At 45.6% G+C, this 25,412-nt stretch overlaps 2 protein-coding genes across 2 annotated transcripts in view; one reads left to right on the top strand and one right to left on the bottom strand.

Moving 5' to 3' along the window:
* LOC126452772 (translation initiation factor IF-2-like) overlaps positions 1–25,412 on the bottom strand; it is a 333,594-nt gene that overhangs the window by 272,676 nt on the left and 35,506 nt on the right. Inside the window, exon 2 of the mRNA XM_050091120.1 lies at positions 3,467–3,957. Within this exon, the coding sequence (XP_049947077.1) occupies positions 3,467–3,613 (147 nt within the window). The 5' untranslated portion in view covers positions 3,614–3,957. The remainder of the gene's footprint in view (positions 1–3,466; positions 3,958–25,412) is intronic.
* On the top strand, positions 3,739–24,326 carry LOC126452771 (octapeptide-repeat protein T2-like). The gene is made up of 3 exons (XM_050091119.1): positions 3,739–3,811; positions 5,767–6,294; positions 24,157–24,326. Exons 1-3 carry the CDS (start codon positions 3,739–3,741, stop codon positions 24,324–24,326), a joined length of 771 nt encoding a protein of 256 aa, XP_049947076.1.

The following is a 25,412-nucleotide window of genomic DNA, read 5'->3' as shown; positions in this document are numbered from 1 at the left end:
ATAGTACAGTTGCAAACTATGCACATGGAAACTGCTGCATCTAATTGCAGGCCTTAAGATGACTTTGTGACCATCGCTGTTAGCAAGTGCTTACCCCGTCAAGAAAGTAGGGTTTTTGAAAAATGCTCGCCTGATTTCAAAACTCAATTTTTATTGATAAAGGCCTACTAAAAGGATCGGATAAATTTGCAAAATGTGTCCACCAGTGCACGAACACGTCTGCACGATAGCTAAATTAGTCGTAAACTTTACAAAATGTATCTGCTTTTACAGAAGTTTATGGCGACAGTTATGTTCTTTTTTGCTAATGGAAAGATGATGAACCTTTCCGTCAAACATTCCCGGAAAAAAAAGAAAAGAAGAAAGCAAGAAACCAGAACGGTCAAGTGCGGTGATTTTGGAGGGCTGTCTTCAAAATAATACTGCAGAACTGTTTTTTTCCAAAACTTTAGTAGGACTGCGACGACTTCATTTTCCAACAGGATCGAGTTCCTCCACAGCCACAACAACAAACATTCGTCAGTTTCTGATTGTATGACACACTGCCTCAACGTCATATATGGCGAATGGAACCCAAAGACTCACACTGCCCTGCATTCTTGGCGTCCAAAGGTCGCCAGACATTACCCCGTGTGGTTTTTTCTTGTGGTGGTACTCGAAGGAGGCGACACCTTGCCGCAGTGGTAAGACCGATTCCCGTCAGATCACCAAAGTTAAGCGCTGTCGGGCTGGGCTAGCACTTGGATGGGTGACCATCCGGTCTGCCGAGCGCTGTCGGCAAGCGGGCTGCACTCAGCCCTTGTGAGGCAAACTGAGGAGCTACTCGACTGAGAAGTAGGGGCTCCGGTCTCGGAAACTGACACACGGCCGGGAGAGCGGTGTGCTGACCACGTGACCCTCCATATCCGCATCCAGTGACGCCTGTGGGCTAAGGATGACACGGCGGCCGGTCGGTACCGTTGGGCCTACATCGCCTGTTCGGGAGGAGTTTAGCAGATATTTGCAGGAAAGTACCTTCATCTCCCCTTCACCTACTGACACAGAAGAGTCAAGAATAGAATACCAGCCGCCGTAACTTCTATAGAAGCTGAAACTGAGTAAAGTCAAATGACGAATTTAGCTATCGTGTAGATGACGTTCGTGCCGGTGGACACACGTAGCATTTGTACACTACTGGCCGTTAAAATTGCTACACCACGAAGATGACGTCCTACAAACGCGAAATTTAACTGACAGGAAGAAGATGGTGCGATATGGAAATGATTAGCTTTTCAGAGCATTCACACAAGGTTGGCGCCGGTGGCGACACCTACAACCTGCTGACAGGAGGAAAGTTTCCAACCGATTTCTCATACACAAACAGCAGTTGACCGGCGTTGCCTGGTAAAACGTTGTTGTGACGCCTCGTGTAGGGAGGAGAAATGCGTACCATCATGTTTCCGACTTTGATAAAGGTCGGACTGTAGCTTATCGAGATTGCGGTTTATCGTATCGCGACATTGCTCGTCGCGTCGGTCGACATCCAATGACTGTTGGCAGAACATGGAATCGGTGGCTTCAGGAGGGTAATACGGAACGCCGTCCTGGATCCCAACGGCCTCGTATCACTAGCAGTCGAGATGACAGGCATCTTATCCGCATGCCTGTAACGGATCGTACAGCCACGTCTCGATCCCTGAGTCAACAGGTGGGGACGTTTGCATGACAACAACCGTCTGCACGAACAGTTCGACGACGTTTGCAGCAGCACGGACTATGAGCTCAGAGACGGTGGCTGCGGTTCCCTTGACGCTGCATCACAGACAGGAGCACCTGCGATGGTGTACTCAACGACGAACCTGGGTGCACGAATAGCAAAATGTCATTTTACACAATCACGATGGTCGCATCCGCTTTTGGCGACATCGCGGTGAACGCACATTGGAAGCGTGTATTCGTCGTCGCCATACTGGCGTATCACCGGGCGTGATGGTGTGGAGTCCCATTGGTTCCACGTCTCGGTCACCTCTTGTTCGCATTTACGGCACTTTGAACAGTGGACGTTACATCTCAGATGTGTTACGACCCGTGGCTCTACCCTTCATTCCATCCCTGCGAAACCCTACATTTCAGCAGGATAATGCACGACCGCATGTTGCAGGTCCTGTACGGGCCTTTCTGGGTACAGAAAATGTTCGATTGCTGCCCTGGCCAGCACATTCTCCAGATCTCGCACCAACTGAAAACGTCTGGTCAATGGTGGCCGAGCAACTGGCTCGTCACAATACGCCAGTCACTACTCGTAATGAACTGTGGTATCGTGTTGAAGCTGAATGGGCAGCTGTACCTGTACACGCCATCCAAGTTCTGACTCAATGCCCAGGCGTATCGAGGCCGTTATTATGGCCAGAGGTGGTTGTTCTGCGTACTCATTTCTCAGCATCTATGCACCCTAATTGCGTGAAAATGTAATCACATGTCAGTTCTAGTTTAATATATTTGTGCAATGAATACCCGTTTATCATCTGCATTTCTTCTTAGTGTAACAATTTTAATGGCCAATGTGTAATAGCTTGGCTGAAACTTTTAAGATTTTACATTTTACAATGAATTCCCATCTTTGTAGCTGGTTTTTATCAATAAATAGTAAGTTTTCAAATGAGATCGTTCTTTTTGAAACACGCCGTAATTGCAACCTATCTAGAGAAACTTATAGGCTGCCAGCGTCATTAGTAGAAATACAACTTTCTTATTTCTGAATGTCCTGCCAACACAGTGGATACACCGGTTCCCGTGAGATCACCGAAGTTAAGCGCTATCGGACGTGGTCGGAACTTGGATGGGTGACCATCCTGACCGCCATGCGCTGTTGCCATTTTTCAGGGTGCACTCAGCCTCGTGATGCCAATTGAGGAGCTACTCGACCGAATAGTAGCGGCTTCGGTCAAAGAATACCATCATCATATCGACCGGGAGAGCAGTGTGCTGACCCCACGCCCCTCCTATCCGCATCCACCCCTGAGGATGACACGGCGGTCGGATGGTCCCGGTAGGCGAAGACAGTGCTTTTTTTTTATTATTTCTGAATTTTCTAAGCCAGCCCACTCACCTACTGAGAGAAGTTACATTCTCGCGGCCCCTTCATTACTACGCTCATCGAAACTGTTCCAATATACGGTCTGGTGTCAGTTTAGTGTCATTAGTGTCTGCACAAGTTGGACCATAAAGTTTCTGCACACGACAAATAGCTGACAACACAGCACTGAAAGCCCCCTTTCCCAACCCCCACTCACACTGTGTGTTTATTATGAAAGCAATGAACGCCTCTACACCTGCAGTGCATAAAGAAAAATCACGAAAGCTTCCAGATCCAAACACGACCACCCACTGTGCCACGCTTAGTCGTAAGTGGTCTGGGTCTACAGCAAGCGGTGCGGAGAAGCCAGCTACTAAAAGCTCAATCCAGGCCAAGTCTGCACAAGTGTACCTTCCTCCTGTGTCTGAAGAGTGGATGGTGGTGGTGGTGGTGGTGGTGGTGGTGGTGGTGGGTGGCGCCCTCCTCTTCCACGGGGCTCACCACGTCCAGGTCCTCCGAGTGCGCCTTCTGCAGCGAGTGGAACCAGTGCTGCAGCATCGCTGACTCCCAGCCTCCAACCTCAGACCAGCACGCAGTCACATCGGCGATCACCCACTACACTCACTGGTCTTCAAGTTGGCACTCCTGTTCTCATGTACCTCCAAACTGCTCCACTGTCGACGATGCGAAATATGGGCTACCACCACGACCTGCGTCGACACCAGCGGTTGTTTTTGACATATACACAAATGGTCGGTCAGTAGTTCTAGGCAGATTTCTCGACAGTAGTGTCCCTTTTGGAACCACGCTGCTGTACGTGCGAATGTGAACCAGTGGCTTTGGAAACTTCACGGAATCGCAATCTTCAGGTGACAGGTTTGGCACGCTGGCACAGCGTAGAGCTGTAATAGGAGAAATGACCTAAGAATTTGCATTACCGTGACAGGTTCTGAGATAGTAGATGAGTGTGCATCGAGTTATCACGATCTAAGAGTAACAGCCGGAAGTAAAACTGAAACGGGATCCCTGCAACTGTGCTATCCTCAGGCAAGTATCGTCATTGCACAGAAACCAAACGGACTTAGTCACTGTTTCCATTTGGTAAATCCAAGGTAATGGCCACGATAAATGGAAAGAACTTAGCAGTTTTCCATTTCAAGATGAGTACCGAATGTCTAGCAGCATGTGAAATCGGTGAAATATTACGCGTATCTTAATAAAATGCGACGTGTAACGGGACGATCGCGAAAAGTCAGTATTAGAGAAGGGTCAATCGATTTCTTGGGAGGGTTCTGGTAACAAGCGATGGACTGCAAAGGAGATCGTATACAAGACACCAGTGCGATCAATTCTAGAGTAATGTTGCAGTGTTTGGAGTCCTTATCACGTACGAACAACGGCGTGCATGGGACTAATTTGTGGACGCTCCGGTAGGGTTTCTTACGAAGTTGATATAGAACGTACCAGAGTGTGACACAGGTGTTAGTTGCTTGATTTGGAGGAGGAGATCAGAGAGGTCATAGGTCCCATCGGATTAGGGGAGAACAGGGAAGGAAATCGGCCGTGGCCTTTGAAAGGAACCATCCCGGCATTTGCCTGGAGCGATTTAGGCAAATCACGGAAAACCTAAATCAGGATGGCCGGACACGGGTTTGAACCGTCGTCCTCCCGAATACAAGTCCAGTGTACTAACCGCTGCGCCACCTAGTTCGGTCGCCAGAGAGCATCAGGCAGTTTCAGTGGGGATCCTTGGAAGAAAGAGGATGTAGTTTCCGCGAAACGCTGTTGGCTACATTTAGGGAATCTCTATTGCGAGGAAACAGTACGATAATTATCAGGTACGACCATACACCCCACGGATGATATCTGACAATACGGAGAGACTCAGGGAGGGAAGGAGTGGGAGATAGAAGCAAAGAGAGAGAAGTTGATATAGAACGTACCAGAGTGTGACACAGGTGTTAGTTGCTTGATTTGGAGGAGGAGATCAGAGAGGTCATAGGTCCCATCGGATTAGGGGAGAACAGGGAAGGAAATCGGCCGTGGCCTTTGAAAGGAACCATCCCGGCATTTGCCTGGAGCGATTTAGGCAAATCACGGAAAACCTAAATCAGGATGGCCGGACACGGGTTTGAACCGTCGTCCTCCCGAATACAAGTCCAGTGTACTAACCGCTGCGCCACCTAGTTCGGTCGCCAGAGAGCATCAGGCAGTTTCAGTGGGGATCCTTGGAAGAAAGAGGATGTAGTTTCCGCGAAACGCTGTTGGCTACATTTAGGGAATCTCTATTGCGAGGAAACAGTACGATAATTATCAGGTACGACCATACACCCCACGGATGATATCTGACAATACGGAGAGACTCAGGGAGGGAAGGAGTGGGAGATAGAAGCAAAGAGAGAGAGAGAAGGAGAGAGAGAGAGAGAGAGAGAGAGAGAGAGAGAGAGAGAAGGAAAGAGAGAGAGAGAGAGAGAGAGAGAGAGAGAGAAGGAAAGAGAGAGAGAGAGAGAGAGAGAGAGAGAGAAGGAAAGAGAGAGAGAGAGAGAGAGAGAGAAGGAAAGAGAGAGAGAGAGAGAGAGAGAAGGAAAGAGAGAGAGAGAGGAGAGAGAGAGAGAGAGAGAGAGAGAGAGAGAGAGAGAGAGAGAGAAGGAAAGAGAGAGAGAGAGAGAGAGAGAGAGAGAAGGAAAGAGAGAGAAGGAAAGAGAGAGAAGGAAAGAGAGAGAAGGAAAGAGAGAGAAGGAAAGAGAGAGAGAGAAGGAAAGAGAGAGAGAGAAGGAAAGAGAGAGAGAGAAGGAAAGAGAGAGAGAGAAGGAAAGAGAGAGAGAGAAGGAAAGAGAGAGAGAGAAGGAAAGAGAGAGAGAGAGAGAGAAGGAAAGAGGGAGAGAAGGAAAGAGGGAGAGAAGGAAAGAGGGAGAGAAGGAAAGAGGGAGAGAAGGAAAGAGGGAGAGAAGGAAAGAGGGAGAGAAGGAAAGAGGGAGAGAAGGAAAGAGGGAGAGAAGGAAAGAGGGAGAGAAGGAAAGAGGGAGAGAAGGAAAGAGGGAGAGAAGGAAAGAGGGAGAGAAGGAAAGAGGGAGAGAAGGAAAGAGGGAGAGAAGGAAAGAGGGAGAGAAGGAAAGAGGGAGAGAAGGAAAGAGGGAGAGAAGGAAAGAGGGAGAGAAGGAAAGAGGGAGAGAAGGAAAGAGGGAGAGAAGGAAAGAGAGGGAGAGAAGGAAAGAGAGGGAGAGAAGGAAAGAGAGGGAGAGAAGGAAAGAGAGGGAGAGAAGGAAAGAGAGGGAGAGAAGGAAAGAGAGGGAGAGAAGGAAAGAGAGGGAGGAAGGAAAGAGAGGGAGAGAAGGAAAGAGAGGGAGAGAAGGAAAGAGAGGGGGAGAAGGAAAGAGAGGGAGAGAGAAGGAAAGAGAGAGAGAGAGAAGGAAAGAGAGAGAGAGAGAAGGAAAGAGAGAGAGAGAAGGAAAGAGAGAGAGAGAAGGAAAGAGAGAGAGAGAAGGAAAGAGAGAGAGAGAAGGAAAGAGAGAGAGAGAAGGAAAGAGAGAGAGAGAAGGAAAGAGAGAGAGAGAAGGAAAGAGAGAGAGAGAAGGAAAGAGAGAGAGAGAAGGAAAGAGAGAGAGAAGGAAAGAGAGAGAGAAGGAAAGAGAGAGAGAAGGAAAGAGAGAGAGAAGGAAAGAGAGAGAGAAGGAAAGAGAGAGAGAAGGAAAGAGAGAGAGAAGGAAAGAGAGAGAGAAGGAAAGAGAGAGAGAAGGAAAGAGAGAGAGAAGGAAAGAGAGAGAGAAGGAAAGAGAGAGAGAAGGAAAGAGAGAGAGAAGGAAAGAGAGAGAGAAGGAAAGAGAGAGAGAAGGAAAGAGAGAGAGAAGGAAAGAGAGAGAGAGACTGATTAGGGGCTGTACGGAGGCATACATGCTGTCAGGAGGAACCGTACATGTTTCGAGAGATAATAGTATTGGTGATTTCCGAACAAAAACCTGCACATGGACATACGCCCTATTCCGAATGGTTCACAAGATAGAACGCGTTTGATGTTCATTGTTATAGTTACTTTCTGCATTATTCAGTACGTCGTCGTTGTTCACAATCTACCAGAGCAGTGTAGAGATATCTGAGTCAAACAATTCATTCCATGATACTTGTGGCCAGTCAAGTTGGGAAACGAGTTCGAATTGCCCTACAGAAAAACATAAGCTTAACTGGATGTGCATCGCGCTACATTTTCAATATTCTATCGCTCTCTTTACGCAAATTATTCAGCCTACAGAAAAAAATGAGTAAGAATTTCTTTTGCAGGAAATTTAATTAGTTTAATTCTGCACTAATTTTGTACTGTGACAAGTTTTCCTTACAGGGCGCGGTTTTCCAGTTGTTCAAGAGAAACGTGAAAAATTGACATTATATGTCTTTAATTTCGGATATCATTCGGAATAGAGCGTATGTCCATATGAAGTTTTCTGCACGGAATCACCATTACTACCATCCCTAAAGGATATACCTTTCCTCCGACTAATACTGTGTAGGTAGTCGTTTATGGAGTGCCAATACGCGAACTGAACAGAAAATAAAATTGGTAAGGTCCACATTTAACGACGGCTGCCATTCCTGAAATTAGGCGGAAATTCTGTCCGCGGGTTTCGTCATTTTCCCACGGCCACTGAAAAAACAGTACGTCTCTGTGGCGAAGAAAAAAAAGGTTCAGTGAACAATCTGATACTGCTGCAGACACACTCTTGGTAAACTGTTGACGTAAGGTCTCCTCTGTTTACGTAACAGAGCAGTCGCACAGACTTCCAGCTGCAAACAGTAAACCGAACGGGACGAATTCCGGACACACTGCGCGTGACAGATAAATGGATGAAACTGGAACGAGGTAGCAGTTGCGTCTAATGTATAGTAGTTTGCTAAGTACATAAACAATGCGTAAAACAAGGCACTACATGAAACTTTAGAATGTTTACAAGAGGTCTTTTTTAAGAAGTCCTTTTCATGTGACAAAAATTTAAAACGCGCACCCTTTCAGCTACATGCGTCCATAACGTTTTTGCGCTAGTCATGATGTTCAAACCCCCGTGTGCTGAATTATATTTAAAGATGTTGCTGAGAACGGCGTCCGGTTTCATTCATGGACAACTGAGCTGTGCGTGCTAATGATGATCTAACACGGTACAAACAACCGGGTGTTTCACCAGTAACGCGACACCCAGCTCTTCTGGGGTGTACGACGGAGCCTCTTACATCAAACGCTTCGTTTCCCACCCACAAAACGAAATCCACTGGTGCTCAGCAAAATATCCAAAACAATATACGTCAGGTGGCCGTTTGAATGGCATGTCTGAACGTAGCTAGTTTCAGAATGCTCATGCCCTATTAACAATATGAGAGTAGACCAGATACGGCTTGAGTTCAGAGTAAAAGTAGTTGTTGTGGTCTTCAGTCCTGAGACTGGTTTGATGCAGCTCTCCATGCTACTCTATCCTGTGCAAGCTCCTTCATCTCCCAGTACCTACTGCAGCCTACATCCTTCTGAATCTGCTTAGTGTATTCATCTCTTGGTCTCCCTCTACGATTTTTACCCTCCACGCTGCCCTCCAATGCCAAATTTGTGATCCCTTGATGCCTCAGGACATGTCCTACCCTTCTTCTAGTCAAGTTGTGCCACAAACTTCTCTTCTCCCCAATCCTATTCAATACCTACTCATTAGTTACGTGATCTACCCACTGATCTTCAACATTCTTCTGTAGCACCACATTTCGAAAGCTTCTATTCTCTTCTTGTCCAAACTATTTATTGTCCGTATTTCACTTCCATACATGGCTACACTCCATACAAATACTTTCAGAAACGAATTCCTGACACTTAAATCTACACTCGATGTTAACAAATTTCTCTTCTTCAGAAACGATTTCCTTGCCATTCACAGTCTACATTTTGTATCCTCTCTACTTCGACCATCATCAGTTATTTTGCTCCCCAAATAGCAGAACTCCTTTACTACCTTAAGTGTCTCATTTCCTAATCTAATTCCCTCAGCATCACCCGATTTAATTTGACTACATTCCATTATCCTCGTTTTGCTTTTGTTGATGTTCATCTTATATCCTCCTTTCAAGACACTGTCCATTCCGTTCAACTGCTTTTCCAAGTCCCTTGCTGTCTCTGACAGAATTACAATGTCATCGGCGAACCTCAAACTTTTTACTTATTCTCCATGAATTTTAATACCTACTCCGAATTTTTATTTTGTTTCCTTTACCGCTTGCTCAATATACAGATTGAATAACATCGGGGAGAGGCTACAACCCTGTCTCACTCCTTTCCCAACCACTGCTTCCCTTTCATATCCCTCTACTCTTCTAACTGCCATCTGGTTTCCGTACAAATTGTAAATAGCCTTTCGCTCCCTGTATTTTACCCCTGCCACCTTCAGAATTTGAAAGAGAGTATTCCAGTTAACATTGTCAAAAGCTTTCTCTAAGTCTACAAATGCTAGAAACGTAGGTTTGCCTTTTCTTAATCTTTCTTCCAAGTTAAGTCGTAAGGTTAGTATTGCCTCACGTGTTCCAACATTTCTACGGAATCCAAACTGATCTTCCCCGAGGTCGGCTTCTACCAGTTTTTCCATTCGTCTGTAAATAATCCGCGTTAGTATTTTGCAGCTGTGATTATTAAACTGATAGCTCGGTAATTTTCACATCTGTCAATACCTACTTTCTTTGGGATTGGTATTATTATATTCTTCTTGAAGTCTGAGGGTATTTCGCCTGTCTCATACATCTTGCTCACCAGATGGTAGAGTTTTGTCATGACTGGCTCTCCCAAGGCCGTCAGTAGTTCCAATGGAATGTTGTCTACTCCCGGGGCCTTGTTTCGACTCAGGTCTTTCAGTGCTCAGTCAAACCCTTCACGCAGTATCGTATCTCCCATTTCATCTTCATCTACATCCTCTCCCATTTCCATAATATTGTCCTCAAGTACATCGCCCCTGTATAGACCCTCTATATACTCCTTCCACCTTTCTGCTTTCCCTTCTTTGCTTAGAACTGGGTTGCCATCTGAGCTCTTGATATTCATACAAGTGGTTCTCTTTCCTCTAAAGGTCCCTTAGCTTTCCTGTAGGCAGTATCTATCTTACCTCTAGTGAGATAAGCCTCTACATCCTTGCATTTGTCCTCTAGCCATGCCTGCTTAGCCATTATGCACTTCCTGTCGATCTCATTTTTGAGACGTTTGTATTCCTTTTTGCCTGCTTCATTTACTGCATTTTTATATTTTCTCCTTTCATCAATTAAATTCAGTATCTCTTCTGTTTCCTAAGAGTTTCTGCTAGCCCTCGTCTTTTTACCTACTTGATCCTCTGCTGCCTTCACTACTTCATCCCTCAGAGCTACCCATTCTTCTTCTACTGTATTTCTTTCCAGCATTCTTGTCAATTGTTCCCTTATGCTGTCTCTGAAACTCTGTACAACCTGTGGTTTAGTCAGTTTATCCAGGTCCCATCTCCTTCAACTCCCACCATTTTGCAATTTCTTCCATTTTAATCTACAGTTCATAACCAATAGATTGTGGTCAGAGTCCACATCTGCCCCTGGAAATGTCCTACAATTTAAAACCTGGTTCCTAAATCTCTGTCTTACCATTATATAATCTATCTCATTCCTTTCAGTATCTCCAGGAGTATAAGTATCGGCAGCAATTGATTGATTTATACTAAATAAATTAACGAACGAACGACGGGCTGATTCTCCTTGGTACACAAAACGTGTCAAAACACTGTTGCACAAGCAATGAAAAAAAAACATGCCAAATTTAAACAGACGCAAAATCCCCAAAACTGGTGGTCTCTTACATAACCTCGAAATTTAGCGCGGACTTCAATGCGAGATGTTTATAACAGTTTCCACAACGAAACTGGCTCGAAACCTGGCAGAAAATCCGAAGAGATTCTGGTCGTATGTGAAGTAAGTTAGCGGCAAGACACAATTAATGCCTTCTCTGTGCAACAGCTATGGGCATAGTATCGAACACAGTGCTGCCAAAGCGGAGTTACTAAACACAGCCTTCCGAAATGCCTTCACAGAAGAAGACTAAGTAAATATTCCAGAACTCGAATCAAAATGAGTAACGTAGACGTAAATATCCTCGAAGTAGTGAAGCAACTTAAATCACTGTCCGCCCCCGGTAGCTTAGTGGTCAGCGTGTTCGATTCCCGGCTGGGTGGGAGATTTTTTTCCGCTCAGCGACTGGGTGTTGTGTTGTCCTAATCATCATCATCATTTCATCCCCATCGACGCGCAAGTCGCCGAAGTGGCGTCAAATCGAAAGACTTGAACCAGGCAAACGGTCTGCCCGACGTATGGCCCTAGCCACAAGGCATTTATAATTTAAAACACTTAATGAAAGCAAGTCTTCTAGTCCAGACTGGGTACGAATTAGGTTCCTTTCAGATGCAACAGTTGCATGGTTAACGATCATATACAATCGTTCGCTCGACGAAAGATCCGTACCCAAAGACTTAACTTGCACAGGTCACATCAATATTCAAGAAAGGTAGTAGAAGTAATCCACTATATTACAGGGCTATATCGTTAACGTCGATATGCAGCAGTATTTTAGAACATGTATTGTGTTTGAACATTATGAAATGCCTCGAACAAAACTGTCTATTGACACATAGTCAACATGGATTTAGAAATCATCGTTCCTGTGAAACACAACTAGCTCTTTATTCACATGAAGTGAATCGAATCCGTATTTCCGGAAGGCTTTTGACACTGTACCACAAAAGCGGCTTGTAGTGAAATTGCGTGCTTATGGAATATCGTCTCAGTTATGTGACTTGATTCGTCATTTCCTGTCAGAGAGGTCACAGTTTGTAGTAATTGACGGAAAGTCGTCTAGTAAAACGGAAGTCACTCCTGGTGTTCCCCAAGGTAGTGATACAGGCCCTTTGCCGTTCTTTTTCTATGCAAACGATTTGGAAGACAATCTGAGCAGCCGTCTTTGGTTGTTTACTAGTCGATAAAGCAGAGCGTCATTAGCAAAGTCATAAGAAGATCAAAACAAATTGTCAAACGTTTTACAAAATATATCCATATGGTGCGAAAATTGGCAACTGACCCTAAATAACGGAAAGTGTGAGGTCATCCACATGAGTGCTACAGGGAATCCGTTAAACTTCGGTTACACGATAAATCAGTCAAAACTGAAGCCCGTAAATTCAGCTAAAGACCTACGAAGCACAATCACGAACAACTTAAATTGGAATAACAGAAAATGTTGCCGGGAAGGCTAACCAGAGACTGCGTTTTATTGGTAGGAAACTAGCAAAATGTAACAGACCTACTAAAGAGACCGCCTACACTACGCTTGTCCGTCCTCTTTTAGAATACTGCCGCGCGGTGTGGGATCCTTACCAGATAGGACTGATTGAGTACATAGAAAAAGTTCAAAGAAAGGCAGCAAGTTTCGTATTATCGCGAAATATGGAAGAGAGTGTCACAGAAATGATACAGGATTTGGGCTGGAAATCATTAAAAGAAAGGCGTTTTTCGTTGCGGTGGGATCTTCTCACGAAATTGCAATCACCAAATTTGTCCTCGGGATGCGAAAATAGTGTGTTGACGTCGACCCACATACGGAGAAACGATGAGCACGATAAAATAAGTGAATTCAGAGCTCGTACGGAAAGATATAGGTGTTCGTTCTTTCCGCGCGTTATACGTCATTGGAATAACTGAGAACTGTGAAGGAGGTTCGATGAAGCACCTGCTAGACACTTAAATGTGAGTTGCTGAGTATCCATGTAGGTGTAGGAGCGTTTTACAAAGATGTCCTTCAATGTCTCAAGAAAAGCGTGAACATATTCAGACTGGACGTTGCAGACAAGTGGATGCTTCATCACGACAACGCCCCATGTCACACCGCCACTTCCACCGCGGAATTTTTTTACCTCAAATGGCACTCCGTAGCTCAACCCACCCCCGCCCCCGTATTCACTTGATCTGAGCCCCTGTGACTTCTTTTTCTTTTCCCAAATTGAAGAATGGCTTCCAATGACGCCATTTTGTGACTGGAGTACATCCCAAACAATATGACCGACATGTTAAAAGCCGTACCAGTTGGAGCACTTCAGTGGAGCCACCAGCACTGGGAAGAACGACTCCACTAGTGCATAGCTGCCCACGGGAACTACTTTCACCGCGAGAATATTGTTTGAAAATAAAAAATAACTTTGTTCGATAAATAAATCGGTCTCGTTACCTTTCTGACACACCTTGTATTTCCAATTTCGTTTCTGTAGCGTGCAGCCGTGGTCAGTCCAAACAAATAGCGCTAATCAAAAAAAATGGTTCAAATGGCTCTCAGCACTATGGGACTTAACCTCTGAGGTCATCAGTTCCGTAGAACTTAGAACTACTTAAACCTAACTAACCTAAGGACAGCACACACATCCACGCCCGAGGCAGTGTAGTGTCCTTTTGCAATATTCACCATTATCGAGGTGAAACATAAACAAAAATGACTGTATGTGACTCAAAATGAATTGCAAACATCGATTTATCTGCGAAAGGCAATAACACTAACTGTAAAAATACACAATATAGATCGATAGATGCAGAAAAGACATTTTTATTGTATGAGATTATAATGTGTAAGTAATTAAAAGAAGTATTATTATCTTTGTAAGAGTATAAAACACAATGCAATGCTCATTCTTCTGTCTAGTCTGTTTTGTTCTGTTCGTTCTGGTGTTAGCTGGAATAAGGTACGCAAGCTATTGTGCTGCGCTAGCATTTGTTTCTGTCGTAACGTAACTGCAAATATTTACTGGTGCAAACTGTGTCCTAATAAGAATATATTAGTATAAAGTGATCTCCGTGTGTTATTTCAAGAACCTACGCCACATTTATCTCATGAAAATAATATTTAATGAAAATTATTCAGCACGTTTCCAGCTGCTGCGGAGCAAGTAACAGTGATCTCTGACTGTTAACAATTAGCCGCCATTACGCGGTACATTTAAAAATATTTTTTCACAGCACAATGTCTGATAGCCGGAGCGGAAGAAATTACTTAAAAATATTGAGTGAGATTAATTGACGGAATCCAGTGAAATAATTTTATTAAAGCTTTTCTATTTTCTGTGATAGTAATAATTTCAGATCAGTGAACTGGAGCTGAGTAATACTATGATATTGCATTTACAGTAATTTGTACGGAGCCTGGCGCTCGATAAAATCAGATATAATACGTAATTGGCAACCTACGAAATTCGTTATTTTGCTTATTATATCTCTTTTGTACTTTTTTGAAAGCTAAACGTAAAAACTAACTTCACCAAAAATTAGTAACAGATCACGATAAATCGAAGGACAAACAAATTTACTAGGAGATTGTTTCCTCTAAATAAATAGTTACATTATTTTTTTTAAGAGATACAATACCAGGATTCGAACCTGCGACCGTAGCGGTCGCGCGGTTCCAGACTGAAAACGCTGATGATGTCTATGATGCAGCACTCAGCGTCAACAGAAAGCGCCGTTTTGTTCCCCATTACAAACAAAACGAATTCTTGTTCCCCATTACAAACAAAACTAATTCTTGTTCCCCATTACAAACAAAACTAATTCTTGTTCCCCATTACAAACAAAACTAATTCTTGTTCCCCATTACAAACAAAACTAATTCTTGTTCCCCTTTACAAACAACTTTACAAACAAAACTAATTCTTGTTCCCCTTTACAAACCAAACTAATTCTTGTTCCCCTTTACAAATAAAACTAATTTTATCGCGAAATCGTAAGCGTCCACCTTGAATTAGTCTAGTGCGATGTTCGTTTTACCGCTATGTACTAACACGGACAATAAAACATGAAGAATAAAGATTTCTCCAGTAGCGACTGAGCTGCGCTGCTGCACTGCAGAAGTAGTCAATGCGCAACATTCCGAGGTTTAAGGTTTAAAAATCATTTCTGTGCTACCGTCCGGAGATTGCAGTGCAACATCAGAGATAGCAACGTGACTAGATGGCACGGACACTAGCGAGGGATCGCGACGTATTGGAGGCGCTCCTAAACGCCCCCCCCCCCCCGCCCCCTTCTTCAGCAGCGACCTCCAGCTGACGTCAATATAGTCCTGAGCATGCAAGAACTCGACCACAGTTCGAGACCTCACGTAGAGCAGTCAACATCACAGCATATGACCCACCGGTAGTTAAAAATTCAAATGAACTTTTACTGGTGAACACGTACCTCAAGAGGACAGCTGTCAATGCTTTGCTAGCCAATGATAGCTGTAAATTACCCAGTACTCCTGTGGCAAGAAAGTGCGTGGAAGTTAAGTAACTGTTCTATTGATTAATGTAATGAAATGTAGTAATCACAATGAGATTTTACCTCTGCAGCGGAGTGTGCGCTGATATGAAACTTCCTGGCAGATTAAAACTGTGTGCGCGACCGAGACTCGAACTCGGGACCTTTGCCTTTCGCGGGCAAGTGCTCTACCAACTGAGCTACCGAAGCACGACTCACGCCCGGTACTCACAGCTTTACTTCTGCCAGTACCTCGTCTCCTACCTTCCAAACTTTACAGAAGCTCTCCTGCGAAGGCGAAGGCAAAGGCAAAGGTCTCGAGTTCGAGTCTCGGTCGGGCACACAGTTTTAATCTGCCAGGAAGTTTCAAATGTAGTAATATTTCGTGCATTCTAATGCGATAAGCGGTATTTGTTTGGGTTAACTCAAACTACAGATTGCACCAACGAAATTGCAAATCTCTGTCGAAACTCCACAGAAAATGCGCCTGTAGATTATAAGCACACCCTGTACATAAACTGTGATAACAAAAGTCAGCCAGCCGGGGTGACCGAGCGGTTATAGGCGCAACAGTCTGGAACCGCGGGACTGCTATGGTCGCAGGTTCGAATCCTGCCTCGGGCATGGATGTGTGTGATGTCCTTAGGTTTAAGTAGTTCTAAATTCTAGGGGACTGATGTCCTCAGATGCTAAGTCCCATAGTGCTCAGAGCCATCTTTGACAAAAGTCACGCCATAGCGATATTCATACATACATTGTCGGTAGTAGACCGTACACCAGGTGTAATAGGGCAGTGCCTTGGCGGAGCCGTCACTATTACTCAGGTGTTGCGTGTGCAAAGTTCCGATGAGATCGTTGCCGCACGACGGGAGTTAAGGAGAGGTTTACTACCTTTTTCGTTCAAAAAATCGACTTTTTTAAACTGTATTTTTGGGTCCATAAAAGTATTTATAATCCACCCTTGAAACGGTTTTTCCGAATACGGAACGGAAATGTTTGTTATTCGCCGTTGAAAAAAAAAATGTACCTGCCTGAAATCGGCCTATTTCGCGCACCAGTTTTTTTTTCTTTCTTTCGGAGGACGAGCTATTGCACCGGTGCTTGGGAGAAAACACACAAAATTCAAATGAAAGTTTGAACGCGTGTGTTTGGAAGTTAGCCCCGAAGCATTTGCATTCTGGTGCGAAAACTGTGGAGGTTCCGACTTTCCTGGCAGTGAGCAGCTTCGACGAAGGGTGTTCAGCAATTCTGAACACCATGACAACGACGGACGTCACCCTGGTACTCTATTCGACGTAGTTCGCCGAGCATTCGGACGACCACCGGATTCTGGCTGCCGAGAACCGCTTGGTTCTGAGCACTATGCGACTTAACTTCTGAGGTTATCAGTCCCCTAGAACTTAGAACTAATTACACCTAACCAACCTAAGGACATGACACACATCCATGCCCGAGGCAGGATTCGAACCTGCGACCGTAGCGGTGGCGTGGTTCCAGACTGTAGCGCCTAGAACCGCTCGGCCACTCCGGCCGGCAAGAACCGCTCGACACCGGCCGTACGAGCGGCTCTGGAGCAGCGCAGGATGGCCCAGGTCGAGCAGAACGCCCTCTGTGGCGAAGAGGAAGGACTGGTTTATGGACCTGGAATAGCAGGCTGAACGTACGTTGCATAATATTGCATTTATATCTAGGCAACACTTGAAACGCGTTTTTCTCTACTTTTTTTAATCGCGCAGTATGTAACTTCAAATCTACTGAACCGATTGACATGATTATTTGTTTCCGACGAAGCTAACTTAAATTGTCTAGGAGTTGTACCACTTTTATTCCGATCCATCAACTATAAATGTTTTTACTTCACCGACGAAGTCCGAAAACAGATGAAAAAAACCCTATTTTTTTTCAAATGGCCGCCATTTTGTGTCCTGTGGTACAAATAACTCCTAAAGAATCTTGTACACTTCGCTAACGTCAACTCAATTTCGATTTCAGACGAGCCGGCTGACCTGTGACGTACCGCGCGTGGAGGTCTACATCGAAATTTTGTTTCGATCCGACGGCACTTCACTTCAGCCTCTGCTCTTCGACATCCCCGGTAGAAAACATTCCAGTCTATAGAGGAAATGTCGATAAACATTTTGACCAAATTTGACATTCGTGTCTGTAATACATCCCGAGAGAATCCTCAAAGAACATGCTGTTTTCGGGCGAAGATAGTAAACCTCCCGTAAGAGTGTCTTGAACGCGAACTTATAGTTGGAGCTAGACATACTGCACATTCCATTCCGAAAATCGTGGGGGAATTCAATATTCCGAGATCCACCAGTATGAAGAGAGTGCTGAGAAAACCAAATTTCTCTCATTACCTCTCAGTGGCCGGCGGCCTTCACTTAACAATCGAGAGCAGCGGCGTTTGCGTAGAGTCGTCAGTGCTAACAGACAAGGAACACTGTGCGACGTAGCCGCAGAAATCAGTGTGGGACGTACGACCAACGTATGCGTTAGGACAGTGCGGCGAAATTTGGCGTTAATGGGGTGTGGAAGCAGACGACCGACGCGAGTGTATTTGCTAACAACACGACGCCTCTGCTGGTCTCGACCATATCACACTACCGCACAACTGTGGCCTTCTCACGTGAGTCCCGATTTAAGTTGGTAAGAGCTTACGGTAGGGTTCGACTCTGACGCAGACCCTGCGAAGCCATGAGCCCAACTTGTCAAAGAGGGCACTGTTAAAGCTGGTGGTGGCTCTGTAATGGTCTGGGGTTTGTTTACTTGGGATGGACTGCGTCCTCTGGTCCAACTGAATTGATCACTGACTCAAAATGTTAATGCTCGGCCACTTTAAGACCATTTTCAGCGATTCATGTACTTCGTCTTGCCAAACGATGTCTCGTCAGCGGGGCCCCAATTGTTCGCTAATGCTTTGGAGAACGCTGTGCAAAATTCGAGCGAGCGAATTATTTGGCCACCCAGATCCCTCGACGCGAATCGAATATTTATGGGACGTAACCGAGAGGTCAGTTCGTGCACAAAATCCTGTACCGGCAAAACTTTTGCGTTTATGGACGGCTATGTTGGTAGCGTGATTCAGTATTTCTATAGGGGACTTACCACGACTAGTTCAATCCATGTACTACAACGGTCACATGGAGGTCCGACGCGCTATTAGGCGGTGTCCCCTGACTTGTCACCGCAGCTTGTGTTTGTCTGTGACGTGGAGACAGATACACTAAGTTTACGTATTAAATACATGTAAGACCATAGAAGAAATCGCGTTAGGTGATCGGTCGTCATAGGCGCGCCCGAGTCCCGTGTTACTGCACTAGGTACAACAACACTGCCTTTGGCTCTGAACGTTTAGGCAATCCCCAACGCTGCAGATTACTGCGGTCAGCATAGCTAGGAGGCGCTGTACGTACACAATGTCCTATACATCCGACCACCGCAACGCAGTATTTCCGGACACGCAGATTGTAAACTGAGGAAATGAAAATTCACCTTCACAGAATTTCTAGAGTTACGGAAGCCATTGTTCACTGAAAAACCTTTGAAATTCTCAGGGCAGCATGGATAGAAAGACGAGTACAACGTTACTCACAAGTTGCACACAAAGCATGCTGCAGTTAGCCGAGTGAGAGAATATGAAACGGATCAAGCACGTAAGAAGGGAGTGACACACTGATATATCCTATCCATAAGGTTATCCAAGCTGTAAAGAAAACTAAGCGCTACTTTGGACAGGAAATTCATAACCATAGCAAACAAGTAAGAGGGCTGTTTGAAAAGTGATTTTTCAAACTGTGCAGACAACTTACATTCCACTACCGATTCTTTTTGTTATGTTGGTACACATGTCCCGAACATACACTCCTCGAAATTGAAATAAGAACACCGTGAATTCATTGTCCCAGGAACAGGAAACTTTATTGACACATTCCTGGGGTCAGATACATCACATGATCACACTGACAGAACCACAGGCACATAGACACAGGCAACAGAGCATGCACAATGTCGGCACTAGTACAGTGTATATCCACCTTTCGCAGCAATGCAGGCTGCTATTCTCCCATGGAGACGATCGTAGAGATGCTGGATGTAGTCCTGTGGAACGGCTTGCCATGCCATTTCCACCTGGCGCCTCAGTTGGACCAGCGTTCGTGCTGGACGTGCAGACCGCGTGAGACGACGCTTCATCCAGTCCCAAACATGCTCAATGGGGGACAGATCCGGAGATCTTGCTGGCCAGGGTAGTTGACTTACACCTTCTAGAGCACGTTGGGTGGCACGGGATACATGCGGACGTGCATTGTCCTGTTGGAAAAGCAAGTTCCCTTGCCGGTCTAGGAATGGTAGAACGATGGGTTCGATGACGGTTTGGATGTACCGTGCACTATTCAGTGTCCCCTCGACGATCACCAGTGGTGTACGGCCAGTGTAGGAGATCGCTCCCCACACCATGATGCCGGGTGTTGGCCCTGTGTGCCTCGGTCGTATGCAGTCCTGATTGTGGCGCTCACCTGCACGGCGCCAAACACGCATACGACCATCATTGGCACCAAGGCAGAAGCGACTCTCATCGCTGAAGACGACACGTCTCCATTCGTCCCTCCATTCACGCCTGTCGCGACACCACTGGAGGCGGGCTGCACGATGTTGGGGCGTGAGCGGAAGACGGCCTAACGGTGTGCGGGACCGTAGCCCAGCTTCATGGAGACGGTTGCGAATGGTCCTGGCCGATACCCCAGGGGCAACAGTGTCCCTAATTTACTGGGAAGTGGCGGTGCGGTCCCCTACGGCACTGCGTAGGATCCTACGGTCTTGGCGTGCATCCGTGCGTCGCTGCGGTCCGGTCCCAGGTCGACGGGCACGTGCACCTTCCGCCGACCACTGGCGACAACATCGATGTACTGTGGAGACCTCACGCCCCACGTGTTGAGCAATTCGGCGGTACGTCCACCCGGCCTCCCGCATGCCCACTATACGCCCTCGCTCAAAGTCCGTCAACTGCACATACGGTTCACGTCCACGCTGTCGCGGCATGCTACCAGTGTTAAAGACTGCGATGGAGCTCCGTATGCCACGGCAAACTGGCTGACACTGACGGCGGCGGTGCACAAATGCTGCGCAGCTAGCGCCATTCGACGGCCAACACCGCGGTTCCTGGTGTGTCCGCTGTGCCGTGCGTGTGATCATTGCTTGTACAGCCCTCTCGCAGTGTCCGGAGCAAGTATGGTGGGTCTGACACACCGGTGTCAATGTGTTCTTTTGTCCATTTCCAGGAGTGTATCTTCAAAGTTTCAAGTGCACAGCACACTTCCTTTGCTTTTGACAGAACGGTTAGATGCGTTTTAGTGTGCTCGGCGGTTTTCGATTATTATTGAAAAAAATGGAGCAAAGAATTTGCATCACATTTTGTGTGAAAAATGGAATCAGTCTGCTCTAAGAAAAAAAAAATGTTTACAAGTGGTGCAAGCTCTTCCAAGATGACCGAGAAGGAGCCTATGACGAACCTCGCTCTGGACGCCCCAGCACTTCAACAATAGATGATAACGTCGAAGCCGTGAAGAAAATTGATTTGGAAAATCGTCAAATTACCGTAAGAGAAGCTGCAGAAGATACTGGCGTAACAGTCGGCTCGTGTCATGCAATTTTTTCCGCATGTTTTTGGGCACGAGAATTGTGTCGGTGAAGTTTGCTCCAAAACTTGTCACTTTTGACCAGAAGAACCGTTGCATGAGCATCGCTCAGGAGCTCTTGAATGACGTCAGTGATGATCCTGATTTGCTCAAAAGGTCATAACGGGTGACGAAACACGGTTTTACGGTTGTGACGTCATAACGAAAACCCGATCGTCCCAATGGAAAAGCATCCCGGAGAGCAAAGACCGAAATATGCACGCCAAGTTCGATCAAATGTCAAAAGTTTTGCTCACTTTTTTTTCTTAATTACCGTGGCGTAGTGCATCATGAATTTTTGGCTCGATGTCGTACGGTCAATAAGGAGTATTACCTTGACGTTGTAAGCCGTTTGCTACAAGCAATACGAAAAAACTTCCGGATTTTTTTCAAAAACAGTTCATGGCTTTTGCCTCACGATAATGCACCCGCCCAATCATCGTTGCATGCGAGATTTTTTGGCCAAAACAGCACGGCAATCACGTCACAGCCACCTTGTTCACCGTATTTGGCCCCCCTGCGACTTTTTGCTGTTCCCAAAACTGTAGAGACTTATGGAAGGACGAAGATTTTCAACGACTGATGAAATAAAAACTGCGTCGCTTAAAGTACTCGTGGCTGTACGAAAAAGTGCTCGTGTGAAGTGAAGTGAAGTGCTCGTGTGAAGTGAAGTGCTCGTGTGAAGTGAAGTGCTCGTGTGAAGTGAAGTGAAGTGAAGTGAAGTGCTCGTGTGAAGTGAAGTGAAGTGAAGTGAAGTGCTCGTGTGAAGTGAAGTGAAGTGCTCGTGTGAAGTGAAGTGAAGTGCTCGTGTGAAGTGAGGTGAAGTGCTCGTGTGAAGTGAGGTGAAGTGAAGTGAAGTGCTCGTGTGAAGTGCACGTGTGAAGTGAAGTGCACGTGTGAAGTGAAGTGCTCGTGTGAAGTGAAGTGCTCGTGTGAAGTGAAGTGCTCGTGTGAAGTGAAGTGCTCGTGTGAAGTGAAGTGCTCGTGTGAAGTGAAGTGCTCGTGTGAAGTGAAGTGCTCATGAATGGTGTTTCGAGGATTGGAAGGAGTGTTGGCACAATTTTATGGCATCTGAGTGGGATTACCTTGAAGGAGACAACATGAATATTGATGATATTTTTCATAAAAATATAAAGTCACTTTAAATTTTGTACACAACTCATAAAAACCTTCAACACAATCACAATGTCACAGAAGCCGCACTGACGGTTAGGGAATTAGAAGAGCAGTGGTATTGAAGGATATTACATTTAAGAGGGGTTATAATATAGAATTCAATAAAAGTAAAACAAGGGTAATTTCATATAGTGGAAGTGAACTAGGCGATGTTGAGGCAAACAGATTACGACTGAGACGCTTGAAGTAACATATCAGTTTTGGTATTTGGAAAGTAAAAATGCCGGCCGCGGTGGTCTAGCGGTTCTAGGCGCTCAGTCCGGAGCCGCACGACCGCTACGGTCGCAGGTTCGAATCCTGCCTCGGGCATGGATGTGTGTGATGTCCTTAGGTTAGTTAGGTTTAAGTAGTTCTAAGTTCTAGGGGACTGATGACCTCAGAAGTCAAATCCCATAGTGCTCAGAGCCATTTAAACCATTTTTGAAGGAAAATAACACACACAGGCCAGTGTAAATAATGTGTAACATGCAGAGGAGGAGTAGAAAGAAAAGCATTTGTGAAAAAGAGAAATGCGTGAACAAGAATGAGTAGTATTTATGAAGGTGTGCAGAAATGAAACGTGGTGACGAATTGTCTAGACAAGAAGCCGTCTTCTTCAGTCCGGAGCCTGGTTTGATGCAGCTCTCCATGCTACTCTATCCTGTGCAAGCTTCTTCATCTCCCAGTACCTACTGAAACGTACATCCTTCTGAATCTGCTTAGTGTATTCATCTCTTGGTATCCCTCTACGATTTTTACCCTCCACGCTGCCCTCCAATACTAAAGTTGTCATCCCTTGATGCCTCAGAACATGTCCTACCAACCGGTCCCTTCTTTTTGTCAAGTTGTGCCACAAACTCCTCTTCTCCCCAATTCTATTCAGTATCTCCTCGATAGTTATGTGATCTACCCACCTAAAGCATTCTTCTGTAGCACCACATTTCGAAAGCTTCTATTCTCTTCTTGTGGAAACTATTTATTGTCCACGTTTCACTTCCATACATGGCTACACTTCATACAAATACTTTCAGAAACGACTTCTTCACACTTAAATCTATACTCGATGTTAAATTTCTCTTCTTCAGAAACGCTTTCCTTGCCATTGCCAGTCTACATTTTATATCCTCTCTACTTCGACCACCGTCAGTTATTTTGCTCCCCAAATAGCAAAACTCCTTTACTACTTTAAGTGTCATTTCCTAATCTAATTCCCTCAGCATCACCCGATTTAATTCGACTACATTCCATTATCCTCGTTTTGCTTTTGTTGATGTTCATCTTATATCCTACTCTCAAGACACTATCCATTCCGTTCAACTGCTCTTCCAAGTCCTTTGCTGTCTCTGACAGAATTACAATGCCAAACCTAAAAGTCTTTATTTCTCCTCCATGGATTTTAATACCTACTCCGAATTTTTCTTTTGTTTCCTTTACTGCTTGCTCAATATACAGATTGAATAACATCGGGGAGAGGCTACAACCCTGTCTCACACCCTTCCCAACTACTGCTTCCCTTTCGTGTCCCTCGACTCTTGTAACAGCCATCTGGTTTCTGTACAAATTGTAAATAGCCTTTCGCTCCCTGTATTTTACCCCTGCCACCTTTAGAATTTGAAAGAGAGTATTCCAGTCAACACTGTCAAAAGCTTTCTCCAAGTCTACAAATGCTAGAAACATAGGTTTGCCTTTCCTTAATCTTTCTTCTAAGATAAGTCGTAGGGTCAGTATTGCCTCACGTGTCCCAACATTTCTACGCAATCCAAACTGATGTTCCCCGAGGTCGGCTTCTACCAGTTCTTCCATTCGTCTGTAAAGAATTCGCGTCTGTATTTTGCAGCTGTGGCTTATTACTGCCCGCTCGGCTGTACCCATCTGACGACCAGCAGTGTCGTGTAGGACGACGTTCCGGGCGGCTGAGCATGCGCTCTGCTGCTGTTCGGACCCGCGACACGTGTCGCCTTCTATAATTAGTGGGTCGGTGCGGACGGGACGCCGCCCCCGGGGGCCAGACGGGACGTAAACAGATCAATAGAAAGGGGGGCCGCGAACTCCGTTACGCTCCCAACAACCGATCATCACAGGGCGGCTTCCCGGAAAGACCGGACCGCTCGCTACACTGCCGCGAGGTGGGCTCCACTTAGGGTGGAGTGGCGGCCAGGCGCGGCTGTGCGTCGACGCTTGTAACCCGAGCACCAGCAAGTGTCTTATTTGCATATCGGCCATTTGTCTTATGTTGGCATATTGCGGAACATTCGATCCTTGAGTAAGTAAGTAGCCGGCAGGATTGGCCATGCGGTGCAAGGCGCTACAGTGCGGAACCGAGCGACCGCTACGGTCGCAGGTTCGAATCCTGCCTAGGGCATGGAGGTGTGTGATGTCCTTAGGTTAGTTAGGTTTAAGTAGTTCTAAGTTCTAGGGGACTGATGACCTCAGATGTTAAGTCCCATAGTGCTCAGAGCCATTTGAACCAAGTAACTAAGTTCTCTCTCTCTCTCTCTCTCTCTCTCTCTCTCTCTCTCTCATTCTCTCTCCCCGTCAGAGACCCTTCTGTTGTTTCTGTACCTTACCGCTTTCACTACGAACTGCTCCACTTAACGTCACATCTACATCTACATGGATACTCTCCAAATCACATTTAAGTGCCTGGCAGAGGGTTCATCGAACCACCTTCACGATTCTCTATTATTCCAACCTCGTATAGCGCGCGGAAATACCGAACACCTATATCTTTCCGTACGAGCTCTGATTTCCCTTATTTTATCGTGATGATCGCTTCTCCCTATGTAGGTCGGTGTCAACAAAATATTTTCGCATTCGGAGGAGAAAATTGGTGATTCCAATTTCGTGAGAAGATTCCGTCGCAACGAAAAACGCCTTTCTTTTAATGATGTCCAGCCCAAATCCCGTATCATTTCTGTGACAATCTCACCCATATTTCGCGATAATACAAAACGTGTTGTGTTTTTTTTAACTTTTTCCATGTACTCAGTCAGTCCTATCTGGTAAGGATCCCACACCGCGCTGCAGTATTCTAAAAGAGGACGGACAAGCGTAGTGTAGGCGGTCTCTTTAGTAGGTCTGTTACATTTTCTAAGTGTCCTGGGTATAAAACGCAGCCTTTGGTTAGCCATCTATATTTACAACTTCATACATACTCCGCAATCCACTATACGGTGCGTGGCTGAGGGTACCTTGCACCACAACTATCAACTTTTCTCCCTGTTGCA

The sequence above is a fragment of the Schistocerca serialis genome, unplaced genomic scaffold, assembly GCF_023864345.2.
Source record: "Schistocerca serialis cubense isolate TAMUIC-IGC-003099 unplaced genomic scaffold, iqSchSeri2.2 HiC_scaffold_935, whole genome shotgun sequence".
Taxonomy (NCBI): domain Eukaryota; kingdom Metazoa; phylum Arthropoda; class Insecta; order Orthoptera; family Acrididae; genus Schistocerca; species Schistocerca serialis.
The sequence above is the reverse complement of the archived record's forward strand: the minus strand, read 5'-3'. Positions and strand labels throughout refer to the sequence as shown.